This window comes from Gorilla gorilla, chromosome 20, assembly GCF_029281585.2.
Source record: "Gorilla gorilla gorilla isolate KB3781 chromosome 20, NHGRI_mGorGor1-v2.1_pri, whole genome shotgun sequence".
NCBI classification, from domain to species: domain Eukaryota; kingdom Metazoa; phylum Chordata; class Mammalia; order Primates; family Hominidae; genus Gorilla; species Gorilla gorilla.
This window is the reverse complement of record NC_073244.2, coordinates 63,217,045-63,236,957: the sequence shown is the minus strand read 5'-3', so window position 1 is coordinate 63,236,957 and position 19,913 is coordinate 63,217,045. Positions and strand designations below refer to the sequence as shown.

The following is a 19,913-nucleotide window of genomic DNA, read 5'->3' as shown; positions in this document are numbered from 1 at the left end:
GGGGTCAGGGTACGGAAATGATTTTTCTGTCTATATCTGGTCACTCTACTTGCTTGCTTCAAACCTTACAACAGCTTATAATTAATTAAATCATTTGACAAACATTCTTGAGATCTTATTGTATTTTAGGCATCATTCTGGGTGCTGGTGATAAAAGTAGAAAACAAGGCAGACAAAGTCCCTGTTCTCTTGGAACTTACATTCTAAGGGAGTCAGGATAAGGTCCTACAAGATAAAGCTCCAAAGCTCCAATGAATCTTGGCATCGTCATGTTTTTTCTCACCTGCATCTCTGAACAGTACTTTTCACCCACTCTCCACCCAGGTATGGGTCATGTGATGTTCAAGGGTTGGGGAATGAAAGATCTTGTCCAAAGATAGACAGCCACCAAGCACTGAAGTTGGGATTCTATCCAGATATGAAGGCTTGAAAGCCTGGCGCTCTTGTAGGTGTATCTCAGGCACTGACACACAGTAGGCGCTCAAAAGCAACTTGCTGATGGACTTGATTCATATTGTCACATGTATTTTTCCTTCTTTTGACACCTTCCCAGGGTGGCGCAGATTTCTTCTGGTTTAGCCAAACAACAAATTACAAAGTGTGTCTTCAGAGGTTCTAAGACTAGGTCTAAGAGTAACCACCTATTCAGTGGAGAATGAGTGTTAAGGGATGTGTGGGAATTGAGAGGGTTTTGTGAGCTGAGGAGAGTCCAGGGGGCTCCAGGTTTATTACAGCCTCCAGGGTTTCTGTGGGCGCTATAAATTTTGCAGACTTTTGTAATTCCAGGGATAATGGTGACTCCAGGTATGATGCACGTTCCACAGGCTTAGCTGGCTCGTTTATCTTGCTTTTCCTGAAAGCGAGGTGCAAAATAGGACAAAGAAAAAAGAATGTTGGAACAGGTCTAGAGGTGAGGTATCCAAATCTTAAAAAGACACCCCCTTGTGCACAGAATTAAGGCAACATGGAGTGAGCACTGGCTTAGCCCGTCCTCACAACCCCATGGTTAAAGCCTGCAACTCGGTCTTCTCCCTCTGGTCCTCTCTGTGCATCTTCAGTACCCATAACACTGACTGTTCCTTAGACTCCTCAGGGAATCTTGCCTGACTTCCTCAGGTAGGTTTGGTCCCTCCCTCTTCTGCACCACCATAACTCCCTGGCTCAGCATCCCCTACTGTGAAGGTGCCTTCTTGACCAGTCTAGTTGCTCTCTGAGAACAAGGCCTAGGTTTGGCCCATTTCTGAGACCCCAGCATTGTCGAGCACAAAGATTAGGAGATATTGCAGGAAATAGTGGTGGAATTTAACAGATGGCTTATCTACAAAAGGACACTAACTGTTCATGCAGGGTGTTAGGAGGGCAGCAGGACAATTCTGATTCTGGAGAATCATAAACGGTAAATAACAGTGAGGCCTAGCAACCTCAGACACTGTATCTTCCAAGCCCTGCTGAAGATGTGGGGTACAGGGTGAATGAAGGAGTAACCTGGGCTTGGCCTAATCTCTAACCACTTCAGGCTGACTTGGCCTGTGGCATCTACACCAAGCTGACTGCTGCCGGCCATACACTCAGACGCCAAATCCTTGGTTTCCACTCTGATGCTACAACTACTATTAGGATTTTCCCCAACTGCCTTTTCAGTGGGGATTCAGTGTACTGGTGTGTGCGTGTAAATTGATTTTAATTGTTCTTTAAATTGTTTCTCTTAACTTTCATCTTTCTCCTCTCTGGGCCTTAGCTTCCTATTTATAAAATGACCTGAAAGCACACTCTAGCGTTAGGTATCCTGCAAGACTGAGGATGATAACACCTTCAAAACACTGTGTGCTCCTTTCCCTGTGGATCTTATTATCAGTATTCCAATAGACTAGATTCCAGACACAATAGGTACATACCAATATCCGGCTCTCAGAAAATGTGGCGACTACGGGTTTTCCTGGTTCCTCGGGCTTCAGAGACATCTCAAGTTCTTGGCTTGCTCTGACTTTAGAGCTCTTTTTCGCTCTGATTGCTGCAGCTTTCTTCACCTGCTTCTTTCTGATATGTTTCACTCTAAGGAAATAAGCCTTGGATTGGTTCTGGCTCTCCATCTCCCTGAATCCCCAAATGGGCTCTATCTTGACCAGAACTTCTGATTTAGAGCCTCAACAGCAGTACCAGCTTGCTGTATGACCTAGGGCAAGCCACACATCCTCTCTGGGAATTAGTTTCACACTCTGAATAATGGGGATACCCTGCTTCTTAGGCTGTGGGGCTCAGATGAGGTCAGCTAAGAAAGGGCATTGCAACTGGCAGAGAGATTGTTACTGGTCTTCAAGTCCTGTTGATTATACTTTGAAAATAGCTCCTCAGTTTGCCCTGACACCTCACTCCTCATCTTTGTCTCCCCATAGCCAGCCATGCCCAAGTCCCACCTCTCTGGCTGCCCCTCATCACTTGCCCCAGGTCAGGCCTTCTATTTCCTGCTTAGTCCCCTGTACCAGCTTCCTGCCTGGCCTCTGACCTTCTGGCTCTCACTCTCTCTAATCTGTGTCCCACCCCAAGCTCAAGCTTTCCTTCACAGCTTAGCACTCTTCCATGGCTCCGAAATGAGGATTCAGTCCAAGCCGTCTGGACAGGCTCCCCTGCCCGACTCTCTGGCCTGACTTCCTGCCACTCACCCCTTCCCACTCCGTGCTTCTAGCTAATACATGCAGCTAAGTTTTAACACCCTGTGAACCAACACCAAGGATGTCTTTCAACCTCATTTTTAGCCATTACCTGGCACTCTCAATGTACCTGACATTATACAAAGACACTGGAAATGCCTCAAACATGCCTCTGGGCGTCTGCATACAAAGGTTAGATATCCTTTATCTGAAATGCCTGGGACCAGAAGTGTTTCAGATTTCAATTTTTTTTTTTTTTAGATTTTGGAATATTTGTTTATACATAATGACATATCTTGGGGATAGGAGCCAAGTATAAAAACAAAATTCATTTATGTTTCCTATATACCTTATACACATGGCCTAAAGGTAATTTTATATAATATTTAAAATTATTTTGTGCATGAAATAAAGTTTGTGTGCATTGAACTATCACATAAGGTCAGGTGTGGAATTTTCTACTTGTGGCATTATGTCGGTGCCTCGAGAACTTTCGGATTTTGGAGCATTTCGGATTTTGGATTTTTGGATTAGATACTCAATCTGTACTATTAATACTTTCCACCAAGCTAATGAGTACTGAACCCTGCAAGCCCACCACAGACAGCACCCCGGGGACTCGCTGCTGCCTTTTCCAGGGCTGCCAAGCCCCTTCTTGGTCTTCTCCTTTATAAAATGTGTTGAAAGTGTCTGTTTTATGACACAGTTTTACGGCTCTGTATAGTCCTCATGGCCCTGGATTGTGGTGACCATGTTTGGTACATCTTTCCCTCTTTAGACCCTAAGCTCCTTGAGGGGAGGGGTCCTGTCTTTGCTCTCTCTGTGCCAGGGCTGCCGCCAGGGCCTGCCCGGTAATAGGCTTGTGGGTGAATTTTAACCCTAGTACTCACATGAGAGGGAGGAGGCAGAGGAAGAGCAGCGCAGTTACAATTCCCGCATAGATAGCACTCTGGATCAGCCCTTTCACGAAGGCCTGGGCAGTCAAAGAACTCTTTCCTGGAAGCAGAGAGCATGTGAGAAGTTTGGCATCGGAGCCAAAACTCTGCTCCATTCTCTAGCCCCAGTGACTGTCCCCATCCCGCTTATTGTCCTCACCCAGTCACCGAGCCCCTTCCACCCTCACTTGACATCAGTAGGATGCTCAAAGCATGGGTTCCGTTTTGGTTCTTCCCCTCACAGAGAAGTCTCATGCCCATTTCTGGCTCTTCAGTTAGGCTGATGGTGCTGTTAGCCCAGGGGCCAAGCATGGTGGAAGTCACTTGGAGGCTGCCATCCATGCCGTCCACACCCACGGGGACTCCTCCCATCCACCACTGCACAGAGGGTGTGGGAATCCCATGGAAGGAACAGCTGCACTGCAGTGTCTTCTCCAAGGAGCAAGAGGAGTTGAGCAGCTTAGCATGTACTGTGGGGAGGAAGGGTCAGGAGTCAGCAAGGCATCCTGACTTCCCTCTTCCAGTTTCTCCAGCATGCAGCCTTCTCTTTACTTGCTATTCACAAGGAGCTTCAGAAGGACTTTCTGGAAGCCCACAGGATTCAGGCCTCCCAGACCAGTTCCCCTCTATCTTCTCTCCTCATCTGGCCTGAACCTGATCGCTAGACCTTCTTGAGGGGTGGCAAGTAAATTTCCTGAGGCTCTACATTGTCTGTGATCCCTCACCTACCCCGCAAGGCTAGATGTCCAAGCCAGACCTCCTACTCTGCTTCTTTTCTTCCCACCTGCAATGTTCCTCTTAGGCTCTATGACCAATTCTCCCTCCATCACTTACTGTCTGGGTGCTGCTGGGCAAGTCACTCCCCTATCATTGCTGTTTCCTAGCCTGGAAAATCGGGATATTTGCTGAACCTATCTCATATTATCATTGTTATAAGAATGAGTGCCCCAAGATTTGCAGTGCACCCAGCTCAGTGCGTAGTGAAGTATTACCCATTCAATAAACAGAACCCCTTTCTTAATTTCCTTCTTCCCGGTCCCAAGTGGCCTTTGGTGGAACATTCACTGGAAGCCAAATGTACTATGGCATCTTCTGTGTAAGAATGCTGGAAATTGCCTCGCTCTATTTAGAACAGGTAGGACATGGTGGCTGTTTGATGAATATCATGGATTAGGAGGGAACAGTCACATTCATCAAGGTCTCTAATAATGAGGAATCTGTCTTCAGTGTTGACACACACTTTTTCATTGAAGTTTTTTGAGGTTACTGGAAGAAAGGAGTAATTTTCCACTAACCAGTAGCTCCTGATCTCGGTCTCTTCACCTGAGTCACTTGCGGGGCGCTGTTGAGGAATTTGCGGGGGACTCTCATGTATGGCCCCCTCTATGGCTGTTCTCTGAATTGTCTTTTCCATCTGGCAAAGTATGCCCACGGAAACACTGAAAAACTTAACTTCAGGGCTTCCAGTAATGTCTGAAACAGCTCTTAGTGCTCTCATGCCTTCATAGCACCCGCACTCTCCATCCCTCTCCCTTCCCAATTTGCTATTTGCTTCAGACACCCCAGCCCTGTCAAAATCTGACACACAGAAGATGTCTAATTCACGTTGATTATTTGGTACTTATGCCCGTATGTCCTCTTTCTCCATGCCTCCATAGCCCATCCTCTGCCCTGCCAACACCCAGGCCCTGGAGTCTTGGCTTCCAAACACACCTCCAGTGCTGCTTCTCACCTTACTTACCCAGCTGTAGCAGTGGAAGCATCACTTGCAGCAGCAACAGTTCTCAGGAACAGCAGAAGCTCTTTACTACACTGGCTCTGACATCAGAACCATATGGTTCAGAAGGAGTGAGGTGATGCGTAACTGAAAGAGGATGTGGGGATAGGGAGAGCAGAAGTATCTTTAGCCAAATCAGGGGCTTCTGTCTCTGGTCATCGTGAAGGCCTGTTCACCTGGAGAACCAGGAATTATATGGGATGAGATGCTCATGAGCACGTACGGACAGGGAGGCAACTAAGATTGTCTGTGAAGCCTCAGTGTCATGTCTGCTTTATTCTTTGTTTTATTTTTGTTTTTTGAGATGGAATCTTACTCTGTCGCCCAGGCTGGAGTGCAGTGGCTCGATCTCGGCTCACTGCAATCTCCATCTCCCATGTTCAAGCGACTCTTCTGCCTTAGCCTCCCGAGTAGCTGGAATTACAGGTATTCACCACCATGGCCAATTAATTTTTGTAGTTTTAGTAGAGATGAGGTTTCACCATGTTGGCCAGGCTGGTCTCAAACACCTGACCCGCCTTGGCCTCCCAAACAGCTGAGATTACAGGCATAAGCCACCATGCCCGGTTTGTTTTTGTTTTTGAGACAGGGTCTTTCTCTCTCTCTGTCACCCAGTCTGGATTGCAGTGGTGTGATCACTTAAGATAGCAAAGTGTTGACATTCTCTCAGGAAAAATATGATAATGTTTAGTTTGGTGAGAAGTGTAAAACAACATCTCCGTACCACAGTATAATTGTTTTGCCATAAAATTTGAAATGAATGGTGTAAGTAACATTGTATAGCATGGCACAGTGTTCCCTTTTATATCCCATGTAGACATTTATTTAATAAATTTGTTCTCAGTAAATTTCTATTGAAAAAGAGACAGCACGAGACCCTGTCTCAAAAAAATGACCAATTCCAATTCCTACTGGATATCATGACTTAAAAATCCATAGTAATTCCAGCGTGGGCAACATGGTAAAACCCCGTTTCTACAAAAAATACAAAAATTATCTGGGTGTGGTGGTACGCACCTGTAGTCCCAGCTACTTGAAAGGTTAAGGTGGGAGGATCACCTGAGGTAGGGAGGTCAAGGCTGCAGTCAGCCGTGATCACGCCACTGCACTGTAGCTTTGGGCTACAGAGTAAGACTCTATCTCAAAATAAATAAGTAAATAAATAAAATACATACATACATACATAGTAATTCAGAGGGTATGGTATTGACACAAGGATAAATAAAAATACCAATGGGACAGGCTATATGGTTAGAAAAATACCTATACATACGTGATCACTTGGTTTAGGATAAATATGGCACTGCATAGAAGTTAAAGGACTCTCTTTTGAATAAATTGTGTCAGAATCACTGGACAGCCATACAGCAAAAGGAAATAAGACCCCTACCTCATGTCATACATAAAAAGAAATTCTAGGGACATTGGGAAAGTCCTTAGACTTTTTTTCTAGAACAGTGCTGTGCGAAGAAATATAATGTGACCTGTAAATGTGGACTACATGTATAATTTTAAATTTTCTAGCAGCCACATTAAAAAGGAAGAAATGGTTAAAATTAATTTTAATGATGTTTCATTTAACCTAGTGAAAGAAACCTAGGTTATTCACTAGGTTATTCATATTGAACCTAACCCAATATTTCAACATGCAATCAACACAAAATTGTTAAGATTTGGTACATTCTTTATACACTCTTCAAAATCTTGTATATATTTTACACTTACAGCACACTTCAATTCAGACTAGCCACAATATAAGGGCTCAATAGCCATATGTAGTTAGTAGCTACCACATTGGTCAGCGGAATTCTTGAATACGACATAGGAGAGTATCTTGGTAAGTTTTAGGTAAGGAAATATTTCTTTAAAAGGGCCAAAAAGCACTAGCTATGAGGAAATATGGATAAAATGGACTGTATCAGAATTAATTTCTGCATCAAAAGATACCATTAAGGAGGACAAATGCAAGTTACAGGGCTGGAGAACATACTTGCAACACATACAACGTGCTTGCATCCAGAACATAGCAAGGATAAAGAGGGTAATGAATGGTGTAGTACATGAATGGAGTGTTTCGGGTGTTGTTAACGTTCTATTTCTTGACCTCAGTGGTGGTTACACTGGTCTGCTCCCTTTGTGATAATTTGAGTTGTATACTTACTATCTGTATTAATACTTCTCTGTATAAAATTGTACTTTGATTTAAAAGCTTGTTTGAAAATAAAGACAGAGAAACAAACAAAGGATACAAAAGAGATAGAACGGTTGGGACAAGTAGAAATCACGTACCTAGATGTTAGATTTAAACTCCAATACATCAGTGATTTAACTAAATATAAATGGCTTAAATTATCCAGTTATGAATCTAAGATCATCATATTGGAAAAAAGAAGCAAAGCCAAACTCCATGCTGTTTACAAAAGACACAACCAAAGCATAAGTGTAAAGGACAGTTAAAAAACCAAATGGGCCCGGCGTGGTGGCTCATGCCTGTAATCCCAGCACTTTGGGAGGCCGAGACGGGCAGATCACGAGGTCAGGAGATCCAGACCATCCTGGCTAACACGGTGAAACCCCGTCTCTACTAAAAATACAAAAAAATTAGGCGGGCGCAGTGGCGGGCGCCTGTAATCCCAGCTACTCAGGAGGCCGAGGCAGGAGAATGGCGTGAACCTGGGAGGCGGAGCTTGCAGTGAGCCGAGATCACGCCACTGCACTCCAGCCTGGGCGACAGAGCAAAAAAAGAAAAAACCAAAGAATGAAAACATATACCAAGCAAATACTAACCAGAAAGCCAGGTAATGTAGACATACCTACATTAACATCCCATAAAGCAGACTTTAAGCAAAAGGCATTACCAAAGATAGAATGGCATATCTCCTAATGATAAGCTGACATTAACAGGAATAAAGTATATATTTAAAATTTGTGTTTGCCTACTAACATAGTCCAAAAATATATAAAGCAAAAAATCTACAAAAATAAAAGGAGAAACAGACATCCACAATAGTAGTGTGACATTTTAATCACTGTTCTCTCAGAAACTGACAGAACAAACAGACTATCGGAATACATAAAGATTTCAACAACTTGATCAGCAAATTTGACCAAAAATGTATAGAGAATACTGCAATCAATAACTGCAGAATACAATTTCTTTGTAAGCACACAGAGAACGTTTATAGAAATTGACCACAGCCGGATCATAAGACAAATCTTAATAAAATTTCCATGAAAATATTTAAAATCTCATTAATAACCAGCAAAATGCCTGTTAAAACCATCAGATACCAGTACATATCCAAGACAATATATCAAGTCTTGGTGAGAATGTGGTACTCAACTTTCACACACTATTGGTGGAAGTATAAATCAGGGCAACAAAGTTATTTATCAAAGCAGAAGATACACATACTCTATGACCCTCAATTCCACTCCCAGATATATACTTTATAGAAATGTTTGTGCATATGTACGCCACAAAGCAATGCAAAAATGTTTACAGTGGTATTATTTAAAAATAGCTAAAAAGGTAAACAATCCAAATGCCAGTAAACACAGAATTTTAAAAAATGAGATACTACACGCAACAAAAACCTATGAGCTAATGCTAGATGCAACAACATGGACCATTCTTACAAATAAAATATTGAATGAACAAAGCCAGACACAAATAAGTAATAATGTATGAGCATTTCTTTAAAATTTGAAAAAAACCGGGCAAAATCAAGTGTTTAAGAACGCACACACAAGTAGTAAAAATCCTTTAAAAGTTGCCAAGAAATGTCCAGCATAAAAGGTAGGATATTAATTGCCTTTTTGGGAGGAAGGAGGTCTGTTTCTCTGTTTATTTTATCATTTGTAGGGGGTATGAACAGGTCTTTTGAGATACTGGCTATAGTGAATTCCATAAGGCTGTACCCTATATAGGCGTCCTTTTAATAGTACAGTTTCCCATTGCCCATCTGCCTGACCATATGGCCAGGCCATTGGCCACTGCCCATGAATTGGTAAAAACCCAAATGTAGAGGCAGTTCAGCCCACTGAAGTGACTTGTTTTTGCCTTCCTCAGTATGAGTGCCAGTCTTCCAAACAGGATGTTATTAATTCACTTTGAAATTGCCATCCATAAATCAAACCGCTCTTAGTTGGTCAATCAAGAGCTATTAATAGACATCATTCAAGTAATAATAGGATCTCGCAGCTCTTAAGTAGGGAAAAAGGCCACCTGTTCATAAATATAACGAGGACCTCCTTGCATTTCCCTGGTAGCATGTTCCTGTATAAACAATTTCCATTTTATTATGAGACTCTTTTGGGCATGGCCTTCCTTACTACAGTGTTTTCCCAACATGACAAACATATCATGAGGATTTCAGGTGTCAGGATTATTATGTCCCTTCAATGATGGGGCAGACTCAAAGCCCAATAGGCAGCTAGTTGTCTCTCCATTGGAAATTTTCTGGCCCCAAATCCCAGCATTCACCACTGGGTGGTGTTCACTGGCCTTAGCTCCAGTCTGCCTAAATAAAGCAAACATTAAGCTTCTAACATGTTTTGTCCACCAGATATCCTGTACTGTTTCAAATTAACAATTAGTGTGGGCTTGGGCAATCTTATTGGTTCCTATTTAGCATATTCAATCAATATTGGTTGAAGGGAAGATTTACATGCCTTCTGTTTCATAATAGTACGTAGGGGAACTCTTCCGCAGTTGGACACAGTATCTTTCCTCATAATACATTTAGGTAAATACATTCACATAACATATTTACACAGTCTGTCCAAACATTCCAATTTTCATCCAAAGTTTCACCTGAATCTCATCCACTTTTGCAATCCTATGTCTTCGCAATCTAACCATAGATGCTATTAGAATTTCACCAACCTTTTTGGAATTGCAGTGTGTAAGACTCCCACATGAGTCCCAGAAATATCTCTTATTCATCCCCTGACTATTTTACTACTAATATGCATATGACTTTGGGTCTTCAGTTAGGGGTCAGGCCAAGCAACCCAGGCCCTTTTGTCATTTATCTTGATTAGATCACATGTTCGTCCCCTCAGGAGATCTGAGGTCAGATTTCCCATTGTCATGTTTGCCTTCTGGCTTTTAAAATTCCTCCAAACTAGGGTAAATATAGCAGACTTGATGGGGGCCCTTCAACACTGGAGGGCAAGTCTAGGTTCTCACTGCTCCACCTAATTTCTAAGAGTGCTCCATTGAGACCTTTGTTTTGACTCCCTCAATGTCCACTTAACTCATCTCATTTCTTAATAACTGTTTATAAAGATTTCCACCCTCTCGGAAATGTTCGTCTTTTCTCACTCTCTGGTGAACCACTCTAATTTTCTTTGCCATCTGTCATTTCAGCTTAACTTTTCCCTTTAGCAGCAGCCCTGAGGCTAGCAGCTGTAGCTCAGGCTGGCCAGAGCCCAAGATTGGGCCAGCATCAGGATCTGCTTCATCCACTTTCATTTTAACGATTACAGATAAAAATAGCCAAGGGATTGCCTATTTAGTTTGTTTCCTTATGCATCCAGTGGGTCAGCTCCTTGGGGGTTGGATCCATTGTATTGAAAAAGCAATGGTAACTTTTACCTCCTGTAACTGTTTGCAGAACAGCTGCATTTCTATACTCACAGGTGTCCGCAGGACAGCCCAGGAATCAAAGGCTTATCATCTTGACTTCACATCCTTCCTCTTCTCAAACCATATGTTTCAGTGAGTCAGGGCTGTTCTAGTGAATCCCATTTCTGATACCACTGAAAAGTTAGGGAATGGTCCACAAGATCCCCTCATTTCTGACACCAACTGAAGATATCAAGGATCCCTGATTACCCTCATTTCTCAAATCATTTGCAAGGTTTTGGAACCCCAAAACTACCCTTAGGTTTGGTAATTCACTAGAAGTACTCACAGAATTCACTGAAAGCTGTTATACTCATGATTACTGTTTACTACAACTAAAGGATAGAGATTAAAATCAGCCAAGGGAAGACATACAGGGCAGAGGCCAGAAGTTCCCCACACAAAGCTTCTAGTTATCCTCTCCCTGTGGAGTCATGGACAACTTAGCTTTCCTGGTGATAATGTGTGACAATATGCATAGTACTGTCAACTAAAGAAGCTCACCCAAGCCTTGTGTCCAGTGTTTTTATTGGGCCTCCATCGTGTAACATGGTGACTTCCCTCATGGTGGATCTTAGCATCCAGCTCCTCCTGAAGTTGAGCTGATACCATTTGATCCAAAGCCCCTATTCTAAATCACATTGTTAGACTATCTGGTATTGCTTCCACTCTAAATCACATTGTTAGCACTATCTGGTGTGGCCAGCCCTCATCCTAAATCACATTTCTAGAATATTCAGTGTGATGCAAGGTCCCTGGGCAAACAAAGACACCCCTATGAGGTGTGACATTCTAAGAGCTAGGGAGTGTCTTCCAGAAGCCAAGGGCAAAAGCCAGACCTCTCTTCAGGCAAGGTTAAGTTCCTTAGTACACAGAATAAAATGTCAAATTCAGAATAGCAGCGATCTCTATGTTTGAGAGTGGGAGATGTGTTTGGGGAAGGGAGTATACCAGGCGTAGTGTTCTCTTTCTTTTCTTTTCTTTTCTTTTTTTTTTTTTTTGAGACAGTTTCTTGCTCTGTCACCCAGGCTGGATGGAGTGCAACGGAGCATTCACAGTTCACTATAGGCTTGATCTCCCAGGCTCAAGCAATCTTCCCACCTCAGCCTCCCAAGTAGCTGGGACTACAGGCATGTGCCACCATACCTGACTAATTTTTTAATTTATGTAGAGATGGGATCTTGTTATGTTGCCCAGGCTGGTCTTGAACTCCTAGGCTCAAGCAGTCCTCCCACCTGGGCTTCCTAAAGTGCTGGGATTACAGGTGTGAGCTACCGTGCCCGGCCAGTGTTTTCAATATTAAGCTGGTGGTGGGTATATGCTCATTATACAATATTTGTGTCTTTCTATATGTCTGAAATATTTCACAATCTTTAAATGAAAAATGGATCATTTGTCATTTATATAAAAGCTTTATATATATAATATGTAAATATATATCTACATATTCATATATAATACACTCAAAACTATACATACATGAATGAGTAAAACAAAGATCTAGAATGATGTATAATTTGATACCAGTGCTTACCTATGGATAGAGCAGTGATCAGAGATGAGATTATAGAATTTTCAGTTTTTTAATTCCAGTTTTATTGAGGTATAACTGACAAATAAAAATTGTATATACTTAAGGTGTACGACATGACGTTTTGATGTATGTATGCACTGTGGAATGATTACCACAATCCAGTGAATTAACATAATCATCACTTCACAGTTACCGTTTTTTTGGTGGTGAGAACACTTAATATTTACTGTCATAAAATTTCAAGTATACAGTACAGTATTATTTACCATAGTCACCATGGTGCATATGAAACCTCCAGAACTTACTCATTCTGCCTAGCTGAAACTTTGTACCCCTTGACCAATATCTCATTTCCCTTAGCCCTCAGCCCTGGCAACCACCATTCTATACTTTGCTTTCATGCGTTTGACTTTCTTAGATTCTACATGTAAGTGAGATCATGCAGTACTTGTCTTTCTGTGTCTGACTTGTTTCACATAGCATAATGTCTTTCAGGTTTATTTACGTTGCTGCAAATGGCAAGATGTCCTTTTTTAAGGCTGAATAACTTCTAATGTGTGTGTATATGTGTGTGCACAATAAATCCTCACTTACCATCATCATTCCGTTCTTGGAAACTGCTGCTTTAAGTGAAATGATGTAAAATGAAACCAATTTTACCATATATAAGAACATGCAAACTCCCCACAGATACTGGTCCTGGCTGGGAATTGATTTTTTTCTCTTATGATTAGACAATGTTGAACAAAATGACATTATTTGAATGGTGTGTGTGTGTGTGTGTGTGAGCATGTGTGTATACATATATAATATTTTCTTTACTCATCTATTAATGGACACTTACGTTGATTCCACGTCTGAGCTATGGTGAATAATGCTGCAATGAACACAGGAGTGCAGATACTGAGTTCATTTCTTCAAGATACTGAGTTCATTTCTGTCAAATATATACCTAGAAGTGGGATTGCTGAATCATATGGTAGTTCTATTTTTAATTTTTTAAGGATACTCCATACCATTTTCCATAGTGGTTACACCAATTTACATTTCCACCAACAGTGTACAAGGTTTACTTTTCCTCACATCCTCATCAACACTTGCTATCTTTTGCCTTCTTGATATACCCATCTAATAGGTATAAGGTGATATCTGTGGTTTTAATTTGCATTTCTCTGATGATTAGTGATGTCAGGCCATTTTTTTTATATACTTGTTGGCCATTTTGGTATGTCTTCTTTTATGAAATGCCTATTCAGGTCCTTGCCCATTTTTTAATTGGGTTATTCGATTTTTTTGCTATTGAGTTCTTTGAGTTCCTTATGTATTTTGGATATTAGCCCCTTATTAGATGGATGCTTTGCAAATATTTTCTCCCATTCTGTAGGTTGTCTCTTCACTCTGTTGATTGTTTCCTGTGCTCTTCAGAAACTACTTTGGTGCAATCTTGCATGTCAATTTTTGCTTTTGTTTCCTGTGTTTTTGCAGAAATATCGAAAAAACTATTTCCCAAACCAATAATTTTTAGTGTGTATTACATATAAATATACAGAAGTTTTCTCTGATGTTTTCTTTTAGTAGTTTTACAATCTCAGTTCTTATATTTAAGTCTTTTTTTTTTTTTTTCTTGAGACAGGGTCCCACTCTGTTGCCCAGGCTGGAGTGCAGTGGCATGATCTCGGCTCACTGCAACCTCCATCTCCTGGGTGCAAGCGATTGTTGTGCCTCAGCCTCCTGAGTAGCTGGGATTACAGGCGTGCTCCACCATGCCTGGCTAACTTTTGTATTTTTAGTAAAGACTGGGTTTCACCATGTTGGCCAGACTGGTCTCGAACTCCTGGCATCAAGTGATCCACCCTCCTTGGCCTCCCAAAGTGCTGGGATTACAGGCGTGAGCCACTGCGCCTGGCTCTATTTAAGTCTTTAACCCATTTTGAGTTTATTTTTGTATTTGGTATAAAGTAAGTGTCCAATTTCTGTGTGAGTATCTAGTTTTCCCTAAAATTTTCAGGTTTTTATTTAGCCATGGGTCTACTGGTAGCTAACCTTTTTATAATTAATTTTTTTATTGAGATATAATTCATATACCATAAATTCACCATTTTAAAGTGCACACAATTTAGGAGTTTTAGTATATCCATAAAGATATGCAGACATCACCATTACCTAATTCCAGAGCACTTTCATCACCTCCCTAAAAACACCAATATCCATTAACATTTACTCCCCGTTTCCCCAAACCCCAACTCCACCCCCTAGTTGTAGGCAACCACTAATCTATTTTCCGTAATTATAAATTTGCCTATTCTGGACATTGTATATAAATGAAATGATATAATATGTGGTCTTTTGTGTCTGGCTTCTTTCATTTAGCATGCTTTCAAGGCTAATTCATGTTGTACCAGATATCAGTACTCCTTTCATTGTTGTCGTTGAATAATATTCCATTGTATGGATAGACCACATTTTGTTTATCCATTCATCAGTTGATGGCATTTGGGTTGTTTCTACTCTTTGGATACTGTGAATCAATCCTTTTTTTTTTTTCAAAGAGATGGAGTCTCATCCTGTCACCCTAGCTGGTGTGCAGTGGTACAATCACAGCTATCTACAGCCTCGAACTCCTGAGCTCAAGTAGTCCTCCCACATCAGTCTCTCGAGTAGCTGGGACTTTAAGGGCACACTACTAGACCCAATTAATTTAAAAAAAATATTTTCTGTAGAGAGAGAGTCGAGTCTTGCTATATTGCCCAGGCTGGTTTTGAACTCCTGGGCTTAAGCAATTCTCCCGCCTCAGCCTCCCAAAGTGCTAGGATTACAGGCATGAGCCACTGTGCCCTGCTGTGAATCAATTCTGAATGACTGAATCATGCCATGACTGTTAACTACTTTTTTGGTTAACATCTAATGAGAAACTATGGTTGCCATTTACAACTCTAGAGACATAGAAATTTTATCTAACTTTTATCTTAGTCTCAACAACTCTGTGAGGTACATCTCATTATCAACACTTCAAAAAGGAAGGCAGAGATCCACAAAAGTACTATGACTGGCCCCAAGACATGCAGCCGTTACGTTCATAGATTTCAGACTCAACATTTGACTACAAATGTGGTGTCTTTTTCATGATTCTATTTTGCCTTAAAAACTGCTGTATAAGCATGGTGAAGTTCATTCTCCTCTCCAAATTCACTTCCTCATGAATAAAATATAAGAATAAATCAGCTAGCCCTGATGTGACACACAGTATACTTAGATTTTTCCTGGAAGTGGACCAGAAGTCAGAAGACCTAATCTTTGTCGCTACTTCCTGGGTGATTCTGGGTAAGTCACTTCCCTCACTGTCAGCCTGCTTCAGAGACTAAAAACAATCATAAATGAGTTTTGTTTGGCCTACAAATGCTTACTTTTTAAAATTAACTTTTAAAATGGGATAACATTTAATAATCAGGGCACTTCACAAAAAATTCAAACAACCAGCTTCTCTCTCTCTCTTTTTTTTTAAATTTTAAATTCAAGTCAAACTGCCTGGATATGAAGGTTAGCTGTTTTATAGTGTGCAAGTAGCTTCACCTCTCTCTAGGCCTATTTGCTCATTTTAAAAACATGGATAATAATAGCACCCATCTTAGAGTTGTTGTTAAGATTAAATGAGTCAGTAGAACAGAACCTCACATTTGGTAAGCAATCAAAAAATGTTAGTTACTATGTATTAGGTTCCCTGCTTAGCTCCTATCAGCATTTAACTTGGAACCGCTTTTTTTTTTTTTTTTTTTTTACACAGGGTCTGGAGTGCAGTGGTACGAACATGGCTCACTGCAGCCTCGACTTTCCAGGCTCAAGTGATCCTCCCACCTCAGCCTCCAGAGTAGCTGGGACTATAAGCACAAGCCACCAGATCCAGCTAATTAAAAATTTTTTTTTTGTAGAGACAGAGTCTCACTATGTTACCCAGGCTGGTCTCGAACTCCTGGGCTCAAGCAATCTTCTCACCTCAGCCTCCCAAAGTTCTGGGATTGCAGCCGTGAACCAACACACTCAGCCTGGGACCACTCTTGACCACCCCTAATCCCTTCCCAGAGTTCTGGAACCAGCCCTGTCCTTTCCTATTCCATATTTCTGCATGTTTTACCAGACCTCTCTGAGTGGTCTGTGCTCCCAACCCTTAGCCTCCAGACTGATTGCCCTTTTTCCTTCTCACATAAAAAAGATATTGCCCAAGTTTCCAGGTCGTTAAATGCCTCTCTCATTCACGCCACATATCCACTTTCTTTTTGCATTGTCAATTTTTTTTTCCTTCCCCTTTCTTCTGTTTAAAAGCCCATGTTAGATGGTCGGAATGAGCCTTGTCTAGGTCCTGGCCCAGGATTTGCCAGTAAAGCACTGAATAACTGTGGTCAAGTATTTTTCCCTCTTCTTATTTCCTCATGTGTAACATGAGTGATTTTTACTGCTGGAGATGTAATGATCCATTTAACTACAAAATTCTGATTTCTTCTTTCTTCTCTCCATCAGTTTTAGAGCATACATGTGATGACTCATCATGCACCCATTATACTTTCTTTTTCTTTTTCTTTTTTTTTTTTTTTTGAGACAGAGTCTCGCTGTGTTGCCCAGGCTGGAGTGCAGTGGCACGATCTTGGCTCACTGCAACCTCTGCCTCCGGGGTTCAAGTGATTCTCCTGCCTCAGCCTCCCAAGTAGCTGGGACTACAGGCACGGGCCACGATGCCCGTCTAATTTTTGTATTTTTGGAAGAGACGGGGTTTCACCATGTTGGCCAGGCTGGTCTTGAACTCCTGACCTCAAGTGATCCCCGGCCTCAGCCTCCCAAAGTGCTGGGATTACAGACGTGAGCCACTGCGCCCAGCCTATTTTCGTTGACCACCATGTCTCTCAATTTTCCTTCACCATCATGTCTCTCAATTTTCCTTCTGTCTCTTGTTCCAAAGGGCTCAGGATATTCTCTGTTCTCAGCACACTTCCATCGGTGTATTTCCTTAGCAGGGTGTGAGTGATGCAAAGGTGTTCGGCTTTCTAAGGGAAGGGCTGACTTACTAATGACTGACCTATTTATGGTGAGGAAAACGATTTTCTAGGGAAAGCCAGGATAACTAACAATGAAACTGATAGACACACATGGGATAACTGTGTGAGTAATGACTGGGTGCCTTGCAGGGGTGTAACTTACCAAGAGACCGACTTAGCGGGAGCCTAACTAACCAATGAACAGGGCAGGTTCTGAAGGGAGTGGATTTTCTCATGAACTGATTTTCAAAGGGACTAACCGTTGACTCATAAGGGCACTGACCTGATTATGAACCCACGGGCCGCTTGCTTACCTTCTTGGTAGATGGATGTCGCCCCAGCTGCCCTCTGGCTGACCAGGTGACTGACGTGGTGGAGGCTGAGGAACGCTGGCTCCTGGCGAACTCCCTGACTGTGCTTAATCTCACCGCCTGACTTCAGATTTAGCCTCTGTCTGACCAAAGGGCTCTCAGGGGCCTCACTGGCACGAGAGCCGCCCTGGTGGCCTAACGGACCTGCGGCTGCCCCACGGCCCAAGGATCCGCTGACTGACGCTGACTGGAAGCCCAGTTAGTGCAGGTTCAATGAAGGAACCCAGCAACCGCCAACAACTGCCAGGGACCCAACAACCGCCAGAACCCAACAACTGCCAGGGACGCCAACAGGCCAGGCACAGCCTTATGCAACTAGAGATCCTCAGTTGGCTGCACAGAGATAGCGGCGTGAGGGGCGTGATAGCCGCTGCAAGACCTGCTAGCTCGCATCCTTAGGTGAGTGCATCCACCCGCAGCCAATCAGCGGCTGCATGGGCTTACTTTACACAGCCAATCAGAGGCTGCATGTGCTTATTTTACAACCAATGAGAGGCTGCATGGGCTTATGTTGCAGCCAATCAGAGACTGCATGGGCTTATTTTATAGCCAATCAGAGGCTGCATGAGCTTATTCTACAGCCAATCAATGAAGCAGAAGAAGCATTGTTCCCACAGGCGTGTGCCCCTGGGAGCTGATGCACGGCTGCCAGAGTCAATCAGGAACTGCAACTGCAACTCCCTCCTCCAAACTTTGTGCCCAATTGGATCTTGAGGGCTTGAGCCAATCAGCAGCTGGGGGTGGTGCCAGGGTAGTTTGTGGGCCAATTTTCTTCCCAGCAAGGCCTTTCCAGCCCGTGCTGATGAAACCACACTCCTCTCCAACCCTGAGGACTCCGTTCCTCTTGTTTAACCCTGTTTATTTTTTCTCACACTTTATCCGTCACGCACTTTCTTACCCATTACACTTTGAAAATGACAGAGGCATTTGAGCCAGAGCAACTCCGTCTTGAATAGGAGCTGGGTAAAATGAGGCTGAGACCTGCTGGGCTGCATTCCCAGAGGGCTAAGGCATTCTAAGTTACAGGATGATATAGGCGGTCAGCACAAGATACACGTCATAAAGACCTTGCTGATAAAACAGGTTGCAGTAAAGAAACCAGCCAAGGCTGGGCTCGGTGACTCACGCCTGTAATCCCAGCACTTTGGGAGGCTGAGGCGAGCGGATTACCTGAGGTCAGGAGTTTGAGACCAGCCTGCCAACATGGCGAAACCCTACCCTGTCTACTAAAAATACAAAAATTAGCTGGGCGTGGTGGCAGGCACCTGTAACCGCAGCTACTTGGGAGGTTGAGGCAGGAGAATCGCTTGAACCCGCGAGGTGGAGGTTGCAGTGAGCCGAGATTGCACCACTGCACTCCAGCCTGGGCAACAGAGTGAGACTCTGACTCAAAAGGAAAAAAAAAAAAAAAAGAAGCCAGCCAAATCCCACCAAAACCAAGATGACAATGAGAGTGACCTCTGGTCATCCTCACTGCTACACTCGTACCAGCACCATGACGGTTCACAAATGCCATGGCAACGTCAGGAAGTTACACTATATGGTCTAAAAAGGGGAGGCATGAATAATTCACCCTTTGTTTAGCGTGTCATCAAGAAATAACCATAAAAATGGGCAACCAGCAGCCCTCGGGGCTGCTCTATGAAGTAATCATTCTTCTCTTCTTTTACTTTCTTAATAAACTTGCTTCCACGTTACTCTATGGAATAGCCCTGAATTCTTTCTTGCAAGAGATCCAAGAATCCTCTCTTGGGGTCTGGATCAGAACCCCTTTCCTGTAACAAAAACACTTTGTGCTAAATATCATTTGCTAATGATATTTTTGTTTATGGTTTGACTGTGCCACTAGAATAGAAGCTCACTTTTTGGTTTTGTTTTATGGTACATGGGAGACCTCCACTCCCTATTACAACAGTCTCCACCTCCCTGTTGCAGCAGTTCCCCTTCCACTGCTGCAAAGATTCTTCTCCCTTTATTGGAATAATTGTTTTG

General features: G+C 42.6%; 2 protein-coding genes across 6 annotated transcripts in view; one reads left to right on the top strand and one right to left on the bottom strand.

The window, feature by feature from the left end:
* Positions 1 to 19,913, top strand: part of CTU1 (cytosolic thiouridylase subunit 1) — a 158,247-nt gene that overhangs the window by 1,757 nt on the left and 136,577 nt on the right. The window lies entirely within an intron of this gene.
* SIGLECL1 (SIGLEC family like 1) lies at positions 105 to 18,349 on the bottom strand. Of its 5 annotated transcripts, none has more exons than XM_055370236.2 (6): positions 17,865 to 18,329; positions 5,325 to 5,536; positions 3,772 to 4,053; positions 3,539 to 3,644; positions 1,896 to 2,052; positions 105 to 853 (listed from the first exon to the last, which is right to left on the bottom strand). In XM_055370236.2, exons 2-6 carry the CDS (start codon positions 5,344 to 5,346, stop codon positions 827 to 829), a joined length of 594 nt encoding a protein of 197 aa, XP_055226211.1. In that variant the 5' UTR covers positions 5,347 to 5,536; positions 17,865 to 18,329; the 3' UTR covers positions 105 to 826. The 5 variants fall into 5 exon arrangements, with proteins under 5 accessions (XP_055226211.1, XP_055226210.1, XP_055226214.1 ...); XM_055370235.2 differs by having other exon boundaries at positions 5,325 to 5,447; positions 17,865 to 18,321; XM_055370239.1 differs by lacking the exon at positions 17,865 to 18,329 and adding an exon at positions 11,497 to 11,673 and having other exon boundaries at positions 5,325 to 5,447.